The following is a 12,577-nucleotide window of genomic DNA, read 5'->3' as shown; positions in this document are numbered from 1 at the left end:
CTATCAAGACTGCAGGAAGGCCGTGGTAATGCAGTTTTAGGTCTCTGAGCACAGGGAATCTAGCTGGGGGTCAACCTGGCTCAGTACAGGAAGGTCAGAGAGGAACGAAAGCACATTAAAGCGACAGGGAGTATCCTCCTGAGCAATCAATTTCAGTCCTTGGGGGCACCTATTTGCTGGGGGGTCATGGTACTTGAGAGACTAACCAAGCATTCGAAGATCTTGACTTCCAGGAGGTTTCTTCTCACCAACAAGCAGAGTCCCTTAGCCCCTGCCCAGCAGTCACCTCCTTGACATCTGGGCAGCGCTGCGGTCAAAGTAGAGAATTCCACAGGGGCTCCTCAGCTAGGGCCCTGGGGCTCAGCTCTTTTGCTCTACCCAATTGGAGGGACATAGGATTGACCTCCTTTGGTAAGGGATTTAAAACATAATTAATATATAATTTAATATATAATTAATCATTTATTTAATTTATTTATATAACTAATCGTTAAAACTTAACTTTGTAAAGAGCAGAGGGTAGGCATTCTTAGCTAATTAGATATAATGCTTTGAGTCACTGAATCTATACTTAGCCCCTTACTCTGTGTTAGGCATTGTGATAGATGCTAGGGATACAGAGGTGAGTTAGAAACAGTCCTTCAGTCGAAGCTCGCAATTTTGTTGCAGTATAAAGCAGTTATCATATTTCAACATCATTTTTTTAGTCACATCCATAACATGCAGGCAGGCAGTCTCTAGTTTACAAGCCAGGACTCCAGGCTCCTTCTCTCCCTTTGGGAGCTGTTGTGAAAAAACTTGGGAGTTCTTAAATGACCTTTGGGAAGTCTGGGTTCTAGGAGGCCATAGGCCTAGAAATGGAAGAAACACTGAAAAAGGAAAACAGCTTAAAGCAAAAGCTGATCTGCCTTTTAGTGGTCCTATTCCCTAGAACTCTGTCTCACTGTACTGAATTACATTCACTGAAGTGCCATCAAGTAAAGATTTATGGGAGTTAGTGCACAGGGTTTCAAAACTGGAAATAACCTTTGGTATGGTTTCTTGAGCCAAAAAATTCCTTAGAGATGATCTACTTGCCCCCACATTTTGCAGCAGAGGAAACCACAGCCTAGGGAGGCTCATTATGACAGTTGGCATAGGTGGCATTTGGCTAGTGTGCTTGTCATGCTCTCATTCATCCTAATACATGCCTGGGAAAAGAATAGGAGTAGCCGGGAAGTGAACTTGAAGCCCTTGGTAGCAAAGTAGGGGAAGGGACTACAGACAGGTCTGTTTAAAGCCTTACCTAGAGCCAGCCTGTAACAGGGGAGGGAAATGTGTCCCCTACAAAAGGATGAAGTAGGGCAGAGACATCTCAATTCAGTCATCTGTCTCCCCAGATTCCATCCCCAAATACACAAACGCCAGAGTAAGCATTCAGCCATGAGTGTTAAATGGAACTTCTTCCATTTCTCTGTTGTACTGCTCCCATATCTAGACTCAGAATTCTGCTATCAATGTTTCAGTTCAGTCAGGTGATGGGTATGCCTAGGTTTGGAACTATCATGGAGATGCTAACTTCCATGGGAAAACAAATTGCAAATTTCAAAGAGATTTCTGAAGAAAGCTTTTGGAAAACCACCAGTCCGTGAGTTTAATATTCCCTGGAGCCCAGAAATCTTTCTGAACAATATTTTCTTATGGAGTGACCCACTGAGCAGCTTCATTTGTGGTACCATCCATCGGCTTTAGGATCCAACAGAAAACCCGTTTATTTTTGCTTAGTTGACAAGAATGGAAAAAATCACAGTGATAGATGAAATGTACCTTCAGGTATAGCAGTCTTAATGCTATGCAACATATGAAAAAGGGCCAAGGGGATTTTCATTCAATAGATATTTCTTGAGCATCCACTGCAGTTACAACCCCAAGCAACTCACAGTCTGAGTAGAAGGGGGCAGAGGGACAATCAACCAGTCAACCATGTGGGAAACTGCTCAGAGAAAAGGATAGTTGAACTGAGTTTTAAGAGATGAGTGGTAGGAATTAGGGTGATTAAAGGAAAGGGCATTCTATGAAAAGAGGACTGTATATAATACATGAAGGCACAGAAAAGCATGTGCTTTTAGGGCACTACAAAAAGAAGTTCGTATGATTGGAGCCAAGGCTCCATGGAGGAAGGGCAGGAGAAGAGATGCTAGGCCTTGTGTGCTGAACCGGGGAGCCTGAACTTTATCCTGGAAACTATGGGATTTCATCAAAGGAATATTAAGCAGGAGAGTGGCATGACCAGATTTTCAATTTAGAAAGATCGCCCTGACTGAAGTGTGGATGGTGAAATTTGAGGGAGCTGGAGTGGAAACAGGAAGACTAATTAAGAAAGCACTGTAATATTCCAGACAAGAGATGAGAGCAGCCCCAACTACACTAACAGCTGTGAGAATAGAGGAGTGGACAATAGCAAACATGAAGAGAAGGCAGAATCTGCATAACTTAGACTTGGCAGAATGTACCATTTTAAGAAAGTGTACCTGTTAACTTGTACATGGGTAAAAGACATTATGGAAATACTGTTTAAGGCCCATCATGATGGAAGATTTGAATACAGTTATTTGTTCTTTTAAAAGTTTAAAAATTATTTAAATCCAGGACACATTTAAGTCCAGGACACATTTGGTAACAACAAATGTGTCAAGCAAAGGAGAGCCTCTCTGGTGGGGGGGGGGGGTAGTCCATAAGTCTTTGGAGTTTTGGAACCCTTACAGAGAATGTGGAGTATGCTGACTAGTGATATAGCGTGATACCATGTTTACCATAAGCACTATGATTGATGATTACCAAATATACTAACATCAGGGGATTATGCTATATAAACATATAAAATAGCAATTACAAGCAACTTTGAGAAATGAAAAATCTTTATTTTTTACAAAAGTTTTCATAAATGCATTTTATATTTGATATGCATGCTATTATAACAAAGCAACTAAAAATATAATTACAGTTATTTTATGCATATTTAAAAAGTAATATTTTAATCTTCTCAATTTTTAAAAATTGAAAGTAGAATAAGCAATTCTTCAAAAAATATCCATTTCTTCCCCATGCAATTCTTGCAATGACTTAACAAGGAAAATTAAAATAACCAGTCTCATGAATGTTTGTCACCTCACAAAAATCTTTTCAGTTTGGGACTACGTTTAGAAATGCTTGTATTCCAGGTTTTTGTCTATTGCCTCTGGGTTATAACCATTCCAGTGTGCTAACTGAGAGTTTCTCACTTAGGGCTTTGTCCTCACTTGAATGCTAATTCCCATTCTTACTGTACTTAATTGTAGATTCACAGACAGGACTGTGCAGCGTACTTGAGAGAAAATTCAGGCTACCGGGATCTTTTTTTTCTTTTCATGTATATGCTTCCTTAAAATAAAAACAGGCAAGAAGATATAGCAACTTAGCTCAACATATAGTTATCAGTTTTATGTATGATTATTCATTCTTTCTGTTCCTGAGATATTAAGCAAGTTTGTAAGTAGTCTGTTTTCATGCAAAAATATATTTTCCCATTCTTTACATTCATTTTATAGTATTTTGTATTCTAAATAACTATCACATTTGTGCTTTATACATTTGTAAAATAAAGAATAATTCATTTTCTTTTCCGCAGAAAAATAAAAGATTATTGGTTCTTTGATGGCTCATACAATCAAATTAAGTGCTGGCTGACTTCAAGTTGCTAAAACACTACCTGACTATAAAAAGTGCAATAGAAAGTTCTATTTTTCTCATGCTTGCAGGTTTACCTAAATTCAGAATGAGAGGTTGACTTGCTCACGTGAGGGAGACATGGTATGTTTATACCTTGGACTTCTGAGTCTGTGAGTTCCTAATACATGGAGCTAGGCCTAATGCCGCACCTTGTCAGAGTTTCCTCTCACCTGGAGAGGAATCACGATACAGTATAAAGACGTCTTTTATGGCAAAGGAAAAAAAAAATTGGTGTCTATTCTATTTTATAATATACACAACAAGATTAGTTTGTAAAATGTGAGAATTACGAACACATTGGAATGAGAAACAGATAAAAGGCCAAACATTTAAGAACATCTTTATGCTTAAGGAATTGACCTCTCTTATGCCTCCAGACTTAAATCGTATCTGATGTCCTCTATGAATGTGAAGGTCTTAAGTACATAGCCTTTTTCTGTATTGGTTAAAGAGAAATGCAGACTTTTTCCCCCCAAAATAAAGTTGGGAAATCTGGAGGAAGAAGGATTTTTCTAACACATATTGTTTCATTTCTCCTTTATTAAAAAATTCAGTGAAATTAAACAGAAGAATAGATAAATATACATCCAGTATGTTTAGGGCCCTAACTTTCCTCAGCACATCTGCAATAACCTGTCTTTTGACCCAAATGTGATGATGTTCACACAGATAAGGAAGGCTAGTAGAAACATAAGATCTTTAAAGTGAGAAAAAGAAATCTTAAGTTGTCCACAATCAGTTATATCTAACTACTATGAGGTATAAATAGAATCAAAATAAGTTTTAAATTATTTGCTTATATTACATTGTCCAAAATCCTTTTGGAAACAAAGCCAACTATGAAATTTTAGTTGAGTGGGAAGACAAAGGGAAACAGCTTCATTTTCTTTTAGATGTGAAGCTGCTTGTCTTTAAAATAGTATGAATATCCAATTCAGGTGATGATTTTCTCTTTTAATTAGTCAAATATATATTGAATATAAAAAAGTAATGCCATATAGATGTGGCCTTGGACATTTTTAGTTATTTGTTTATTCAGAAATGCCTTTAAAAATTAATGTGCATAGAACTAGCTCATTTAGTAAAAGTCAAATTTATAAGTGCAAATAGTGAGTCTGCAGAGAAAATACACCAAAAGAATATGTAAAAGATTGGATAAATACATCAAATGAGCTGTGGGCGACTTTTGCCAAGACTGAAATATAAATGCACAATCACTGATGCAGATTCATCCAGTAGGCCTGTGTGATTATGCAGTTTTTATCCAATAGCATTTATTTACAGTTTGGATTTGCTCCAGGGGAAAGGAGCTTCTGAACTGTGAACACTGCCCCCATCTCTGCTTTTTGGAGTCCTGTCTCTATTAGAAGAAGTTGCTTCTTCAGATGCACCGTCTGTAGCTTGGAACTTAATTGCTGTCTAAGCTGGGCTTTAATTATATCAAATTATTGGCACCCAGGTGTAAGAAAGATCTAAATATAATGCAAGAGAGGAGGTTTTTGTGGTTAAGCCTAGAAGCATCTAAAAATTTTATGAATGGAATTATGCCCTAAGGAGATATTTATCTATGATGGACTTAAAAAGTTTTCTAGGGGCATTTTGAAGAGGTTCTTCAAAATTATGTTGATGAAAAATTATTTCATTTGGAAATAACATCCTCACCTTCCCACATCCTGTCTAACTGAACAAAAGTGAAATTGTTCAGAATTATAGCCATATTTGGTTTCCCAGGCCTAGGACGGACATATTGAAAACGGAAGACTGGAAGAACCCAGCAAGGAAAATTAAGTACATTAATGGCTGCCACCCTGAGAAATAATTCTGGGTTTCTTCTCCCAAGTCTTCCCCAAAGGTCCATCCATTGTAGAGTCAACAGACATCTCATAGAATTCATTATGGTAAGAAGTCCATGAATCTATACATACTATCCTTGAAGTAGTTTTACATTATATTTCTTGTAGTTCCTGAATATTTTAATGAGTTTAATAAGTGAGAAAATGAATTGAAAGATCTTTGTAAAATGTTACATAAATATAACATTTGTTTTAAGAATATCTGATTTTGAATTTTTCATGGACAAATGTAAAAATTCAAGAGAAAACTTTTCACATCAATAAGGATTGTCATGTTTAAAGAATCTGAAGTTATGTAGAATGTGAGTTATCATGTTTTGTTTTAGCATGATTCTATACACCTAGTTTTGATTTTTTTAAGTCTGATTTAATAGTGATTTTTTGACATCAGTTATTGAATGAGGTAGTGCACATTGCCTAGATATTTGCTGTATATGGTTACTATTCAAAAATAATTAAGTACAATGTATCAGTTATGTTTTCCTTTATGTTTTAATAGGAGTTCCGTGAACATTGAGAATAATTACTTTTAGTGGTACACGGTTCTTGAGAAAAGTCTTGATTTTCACATTGCCATTTGTGATATTTTTAGCAGCTTGCTACAATATCATTTTAATAAAAATAAAGTGTACTCAGTGATGACAGAGAAAATATTGTTAAAGACCTCTTGGAACAGAAAAAGGCTCAGTCATAAAGTCACAAGCTTATTCATTTTCATTTGCATCATTCTGACTCATTACTTTCAAGAATAACTATCATATTGCTACACAGTCCATTGTACTGAGAAGAACTTTCCTTGAACTTCACATGGAGATTGAATAAAGGTCTTCTATTTGTTTTTTGAAGTATTCTCTCAGCTCAGGTCTCTTAGCCTTTAGTGTTGGTGTCAGCAAGCCGTTTTGAACTGAGAACATATCAGAGTGGATGTGAATGGCTTTAACCTAAAAACCAAATGAAGAATACATCTTTATCAGGAATATAACACAGCATTTATAGCATACATGATAAAAATAAATGTGCATATGGAAATAGATATATTGATATAAAAACACTACACTTAAATTATTTAAAAGTCAAAATTATGTTAATAACATTTCAGCCTATTGCCACCTTTTTTCCTTTCTACTACTTCCTTTAGCCAGTCAACAGAAATAGATTGGTTGCTTACTCTAGACATTAAGGATACTAACAGGAATCATGAGTGCCTTCGCCCTTAGGGAGTGCACATTCGCATCCGGTAGAACAGACACACTGGGCAGTTATTAGTATGGTATGCACAGGATAAAGGTCACCTAACTCAGTTATGGTAGGGGAGAGGGAGGAGTAGTCAGAGAAGACTTCCCCAATCAGGTGAGTGTTTTTCAGAATGAGTAAGAGTTAACCAGCAAAGGAGGAGAGGTGGGTGGAAAAGGGCATTCTAGGGAGAGGCAACTCCAAAAACAAAGCTATGGGAGTGAGAAATGGCAGTGTGAGAAAGGAAATCCATGTGGTTTCTTGTTGTAGTTACATAAAGTAGGAGGTAACGGGTGTGAGAGATGAAGCTGAAGTGTTAGATGGGACAGTTTACAAAGGAGCTTAAACTTTATGCTGAAGACAATAGGAAGACACTGAAGGTTTTTATACAGAGCAATGACATGGCTGAATACACATTTTAGAAAGATCTTTCCAAGAGAAATCTGAAAATGTTTTTTAAGAACATTAATATTAGAAGCAGGGAAACTAATCAGAAGGATCTGGCCAGTCCATGAGGGAGAAGATAAGGGCCTACACTTAGGACAGTGGCAGAGACAGAGACAAGCAAGCTGTTCTAAGAACGATTCAGAGATAAATGGGCAAGATGTAGGAAAGAGGGAGGCAGCCTCTGTTCTTAGGTTTCTGGCTTGGATGGCTGCATGGATGGGGGTACCAATCATAGGAGGAACATAAAGTCTAGGGGGGACATGATGAGTCTACATTAAAAAAAAATGTTCTGCGATGGAATTTTATCACACCTATTCGAAGGAGGCATGGAGGGATCAAACTTAGTGTTCACATTGCCTATTTTCATGAGGCAGATACCAGGCCTCCTCATACAAAGTCTCTTTGCAAAGCTGAATGGGGAGCCAGAGAGATATATGAACTATTCTAGGAGGGCCTGGGTAGACTCTTCCCATGTGGGGCTCCAGCTGAAAGGGTCATTGTCAGTTCTATGAGAATTTTATGATCTGGACTTAAGCTGAATCCTGGAGTGACACTGTCTCCAAGAAATTGTATCCTAACAACTGGGTCTAAATTCAGTGATTTTGTTGGGATAGTAGACCCATATCATTAAATAGCAAACAGGGTTATAATTGCTGCATATAGATTTTTTGGTGTAATATATATATACATTAGATATATAAAAAATAGAATTGCTATAATATAGACTTTTAAAAATTAATTCAAAATATGTGTTAAATACACATATACATTCATTTGTTGTTTTGTGTAATTGATATTTATTGACTAACTACTATGTGTCAGAAATTGTGTTAGGCACCAGGGATACAAAGAAGAACAAGACAGTCCCTGTCCACATGGAACTTACAATCTAATAAGAGATGTTGCAGTATGATACTGCTACTATAGGGACAAGCGCACAGAGTGGGTCACTTTTGGGGGGCAGAGTCAGTTGCTTTCCCAGTACCCACTACCAACTTCTTCCTACTCCTTCCAAACAGAACCCTGGTTTGTTTGGGTGCCAAAACAGTCTATGCCAATCATGACAATCCTGTTTCCTGATTTTCCAGCTTCCCTTGCAACTAAGAGGTAGCTGTGAGATCCATTTTTGGCTAGTGAGAAGGGTAAGTTTTTGCTTTCCTAACAAAAGGTTCAGACATAGTGATCTCTACTCAATCTCCTTTTTTCTTTCCTTGAATATGGACAATGTCCAAAGCTGTAGCACCTACCTTGTGATCATTAGGTAGGTGATAAGCTAACATACTAAGAATGGAGAGTGGAAAGATAGGCAGAGCCTACATCTCTGAGGACCTGTACCTGCCTTGGACTGCATATCTTTGGAATTCTCATGTGAGAAAAAACACAAAACACACCCAACGTGTTTAAGACACTGTAGGTTTTCTGTTAGAGCTGAATGCATTTCTGAGATAGCACATAGCCCAGTCTTGGGCAGGGTTCATTGAAAAGGGATGCCCAGTTGAACTCTGAGGAATAAGCAGGCTTTAGCCAGACGAAGATAGCAAGGGGAAGGGACTGTGGCTGTTATACGGCCTGAGGAGAAACGGGTGCTCTAGGCAGAGGCTACATGTGCCAAAGCACATTTGGGGCATTACAAGTGTAGGCTGAACCATATGGTACAAAAGAAGAAGAAAGAGATGGGGCTGGAGAGATAGACCAAATTATAAAGGATGAATATGCCAAGGTAGGGAGTTTGGACATGATTCTTTAAACAATTTAAGCAGTGAGAGACAGAACGAGAATGGCTCTTTGGACAGATTACTCTGTTAATAATGGATTGAAGTGAGTAAAAGTCGAAGCTGGAAGACTAGCCAAGATGCAAGATTGATGGTGATTTGGGCTATAAAGTTGGCTGTGGAGCTGGAAATAGATTTTGGGGATAGAAAGGACAGGACTCACAATTGGTTTGGGTAAATGGTAAAGAAAAAGAGACAATAAGTTAACAAGCTTTCTGCTTGAGCAGAAAAACTGGAGAAGGAACAGAAAGATCTTTGGAGGTGGGAAGACCAAGTATTCATGTTAAGTTTGAAATGCTTCTGAAACACCCAAGTGTTTCATCCAGGACAGAGCTGCAGCGTGGGCTTGAGACACAGAAGGAGTGACTTGAGGAGCAGAAAGGAACTGGAGTATGGGTTACAAAAGCCAGGATAACAAGAGTGAGAGGTCACTGTGTCAGATGCTACTGTCATATGAGAACTGTCAATAAAATCAATGGACACAATCAGAAAATGACTTATTTCAAAAATCAGTGTGTGTATTACCTCACAACCATTAGGATGACTATTAATCAAAAACCAGAAAATAACAAGTGTTGGTAAGGATATAAGAGAAATTGGAACCCTTGTGCACTGTTGGTGGGAATGTAAAATGGTGCAGCCACTGTGGAAAACAGTATAGCAGTTCCTCAAAGACTAAAAGTAGAATTACCATATGACCCAGCAATTCCACTTCTGAGTATATGCCCAAAAGAATTGAAAGCAGGATCTCAAATAGATATTTGCCCATGTTTACAGCAGCATTATTTACAATAGCTAAAACATGGAAGTAACTCAAATGTCCATTGACAGATGAATGGATAAACAGAATGTGGTATATATATATATATATATATAAATATATATATACACAACGGAATATTATTCAGCCTTAAAGAGGAAGGAAATTCTGACACATGCTACAACATGGATGAACCTTGAGGACATTATGCTAAGTGAAATAAGCCACTCACAAAAAGACAAATACTGTATGATTCCACTTATATGCAAGACTTAGTCAAGTCATAGACAGAAAGTAAAATGGTGGTTGCCAGAGGCTGGGGGGAGGGGAGAAATTGGGAGTTATTGTTTAATGGGTACAGAGTTTCAGTTGTACAAGATGAAGAGAGTTACGGAGATGGACAGAGTTATGGAGATGGATGGTGGTGATGGTTGTTCAACATTACAAATGTATCTAATACCACTCAACTGAACACTTAAACATGGTTAAGATGGTAAATTTTATGTTATATGTATTTTACCACAATAAAAAAAAGTTAGAAAAAAATCAATGTATGCAAATAGTTGCAAAAATTCAATATGTCAACGATTGTTTTCAAAATCTCTGATGCTAACAGTCTAGTGTCCTGGCAGGTAGGTATTTTGAGATAGCAAAGAATTCTTTGCTCAGAAAACTCTCCATTACATTCACTGATTTTTAAGATCCGAAACTCAACAGACAAAGAAGACCCCTAAAGCAGCTATACTTCCAACTTCTTAAGCTTTTAAGAACAATTCTAACAAATTCTAGCATTTTAAAACCTATGCTTGTAATTTAAAAACGTGAAAGTTTTCAAATGAGCACAGCATTAATAAATCAGATTTATCTTTGTCTCTTAGAAATTTGTTCGATTAAGGATTCACTTTTGCTATAAAAAGAATAGCATTTTAGGGGCCAGCCTGCTGGCGCAGTGGTTAAGTTCACACGTTCTGCTTCAGCAGCCCGGGGTTTGCCAGTTTGGATCCCGGGTGCAGACCTATGCACCGCTTGTCAAGCCATGCTGTGGCAGGCGTCCCACACATAAAATAGAGGAAGATGGCCACAGATGTTAGCTCAGGGCCAGGCTTCCTCAGCAAAAAGAGGAGGATTGGTGGCAGATGTTAGCTCAGGGCTAATCTTCCTCAAAAAAAAAAAAAAAAAAAGCATTTTAAAGGATTCATGTGGGGGAGAGGGGAGGAGGGAATTTTAGGCTAAAACTAGAGCTAGCATTATAGGTAGCTATGTCAACTTTAGTTCACATATTGAAAGGATTTCTATTTGGACATCTAATATAAATAGCTGGAAATCTGAGGATCTTAGCTAAAATGGGGTATTATCAAATGTTTCAAAATTAGTTAAGGTTCTTATAAAAAGTGTTTTGTTTGAAAACTCTCTCAGTATTCTTGATATTCAAAGAAGCAAGGATTTGGTAAGGAATAGGGCTGCCGTTTTTTGTACCCCCTGGAATATAGTTTTTTCCTAATTTGTGTTTATCAAACATAAACCATCCTAGGGACTCCAAAATTCACTCGAAACAGGTCCCAAGGGAGACATTTTCAGACCCTCGTGTACTGAGAACTAGGAGTTCTGCAGAGACCACTGCTGGGGGTGGTGTGGAGGTGGAGACAGTGCAGAGGTGGGGTGTGGATAGGTAGGGGTGGGATAAGGTGGGGGAGAGGCAGAGGTGTGGGGGTTGGTTGATGGGGGAAGGAGGGTGGGGTGGAGGAGAGGCTCGGGCTCAAGCCCCAAACCCAGAGGAGCGGCACTGCTCTTATGTTTTGCGCATGATCAACTTTCATATAAGATGTCACTTAAGTTCTGCTGCTTAAACAAGCTTGGAAATCACCATTTGACAACAAAACTAGTTAGCTTGAAGAACATGAACACAGTGTAAATCAAACTTAATCCCAGGTACAGAGATTTAACTCAGCAACTCATGTTTACTGTCATAAAATGAAAAACTGACAAGGCTGATAGCCTTAACTTTTTTTTTTCACAAAGTTCTCTTCTGATAGAAACAGTATCACATAAAGACTTTTAGTAAGTACAAACCATCTATCCACCTTCTTTTGTAAATGAAACTGATAATATGATTTTTAAAAGGAGATGCAAATGCCAAGATATAATTTCTACAGTGTCTTGCAGCCTGGGTTTCAGCTCATCTGTGTTCCTAACAGCATGTGGAGAACATCATCTACTTGCCACAAGAGTCTATGTTCAGTACAGGGACTTGGGGTGAACACCTTTGAAAATCCACCAGTGACAAGCAGAAGCTAAAAACAATATAGTACAGGGAAGATGAATTTCATAGGAAGAGCTACATAATGCTATTTAGATGGTAAGTAGAACGTGAAAGAAAACATTATGATCTTAGGAAGAAAGGACTACATCCCCAGCTACTTGCAGCACACCCAAAGGGCTGGCAGGGACATCTGTAGTTCAGTGTGGCTCTCTACAAAATAGCCTCTGCCTGAGGAGAGGAAACATCGTTAAATACAGCCCTGCAGGAAGCCAAGCAATATGACGCTTGGCTCACCTTTCAGCCCATTGATGAGCAGATCAGAGTGGCACTGCCACCGGGCTGCCAGTCCCTGCTCCAGTCTGACCTACAGCCTTGGGTCTATTTAAATTCCTCCATGAAAATACCTATACAAACTGCTGGAGTGACTAAAAGTCTAGTCAGTAAGTGGAAAAAAAATGGGTTAAACCACATGTTTAACTAAAACTGACCTTAACTGTGGGTCCCA

General features: G+C 38.2%; 1 protein-coding gene across 11 annotated transcripts in view; it reads right to left on the bottom strand.

Moving 5' to 3' along the window:
- Positions 1–2,879: 2,879 nt before the first annotated feature.
- ACSL6 (acyl-CoA synthetase long chain family member 6) overlaps positions 2,880–12,577 on the bottom strand; it is a 60,637-nt gene continuing 50,939 nt past the window's right edge. For all 11 annotated transcript variants that reach the window (XM_070571117.1, XM_008528736.2, XM_070571115.1 and 8 more), the window contains one exon: positions 2,880–6,541. In XM_070571117.1, coding sequence (XP_070427218.1) covers positions 6,404–6,541 — 138 coding nt within the window. In that variant the 3' untranslated portion in view covers positions 2,880–6,403. The remainder of the gene's footprint in view (positions 6,542–12,577) is intronic.

The sequence above is a fragment of the Equus przewalskii genome, chromosome 13 (assembly GCF_037783145.1).
Source record: "Equus przewalskii isolate Varuska chromosome 13, EquPr2, whole genome shotgun sequence".
Taxonomy (NCBI): domain Eukaryota; kingdom Metazoa; phylum Chordata; class Mammalia; order Perissodactyla; family Equidae; genus Equus; species Equus przewalskii.
This window is presented reverse-complemented; position numbering and strand designations above follow the sequence as displayed.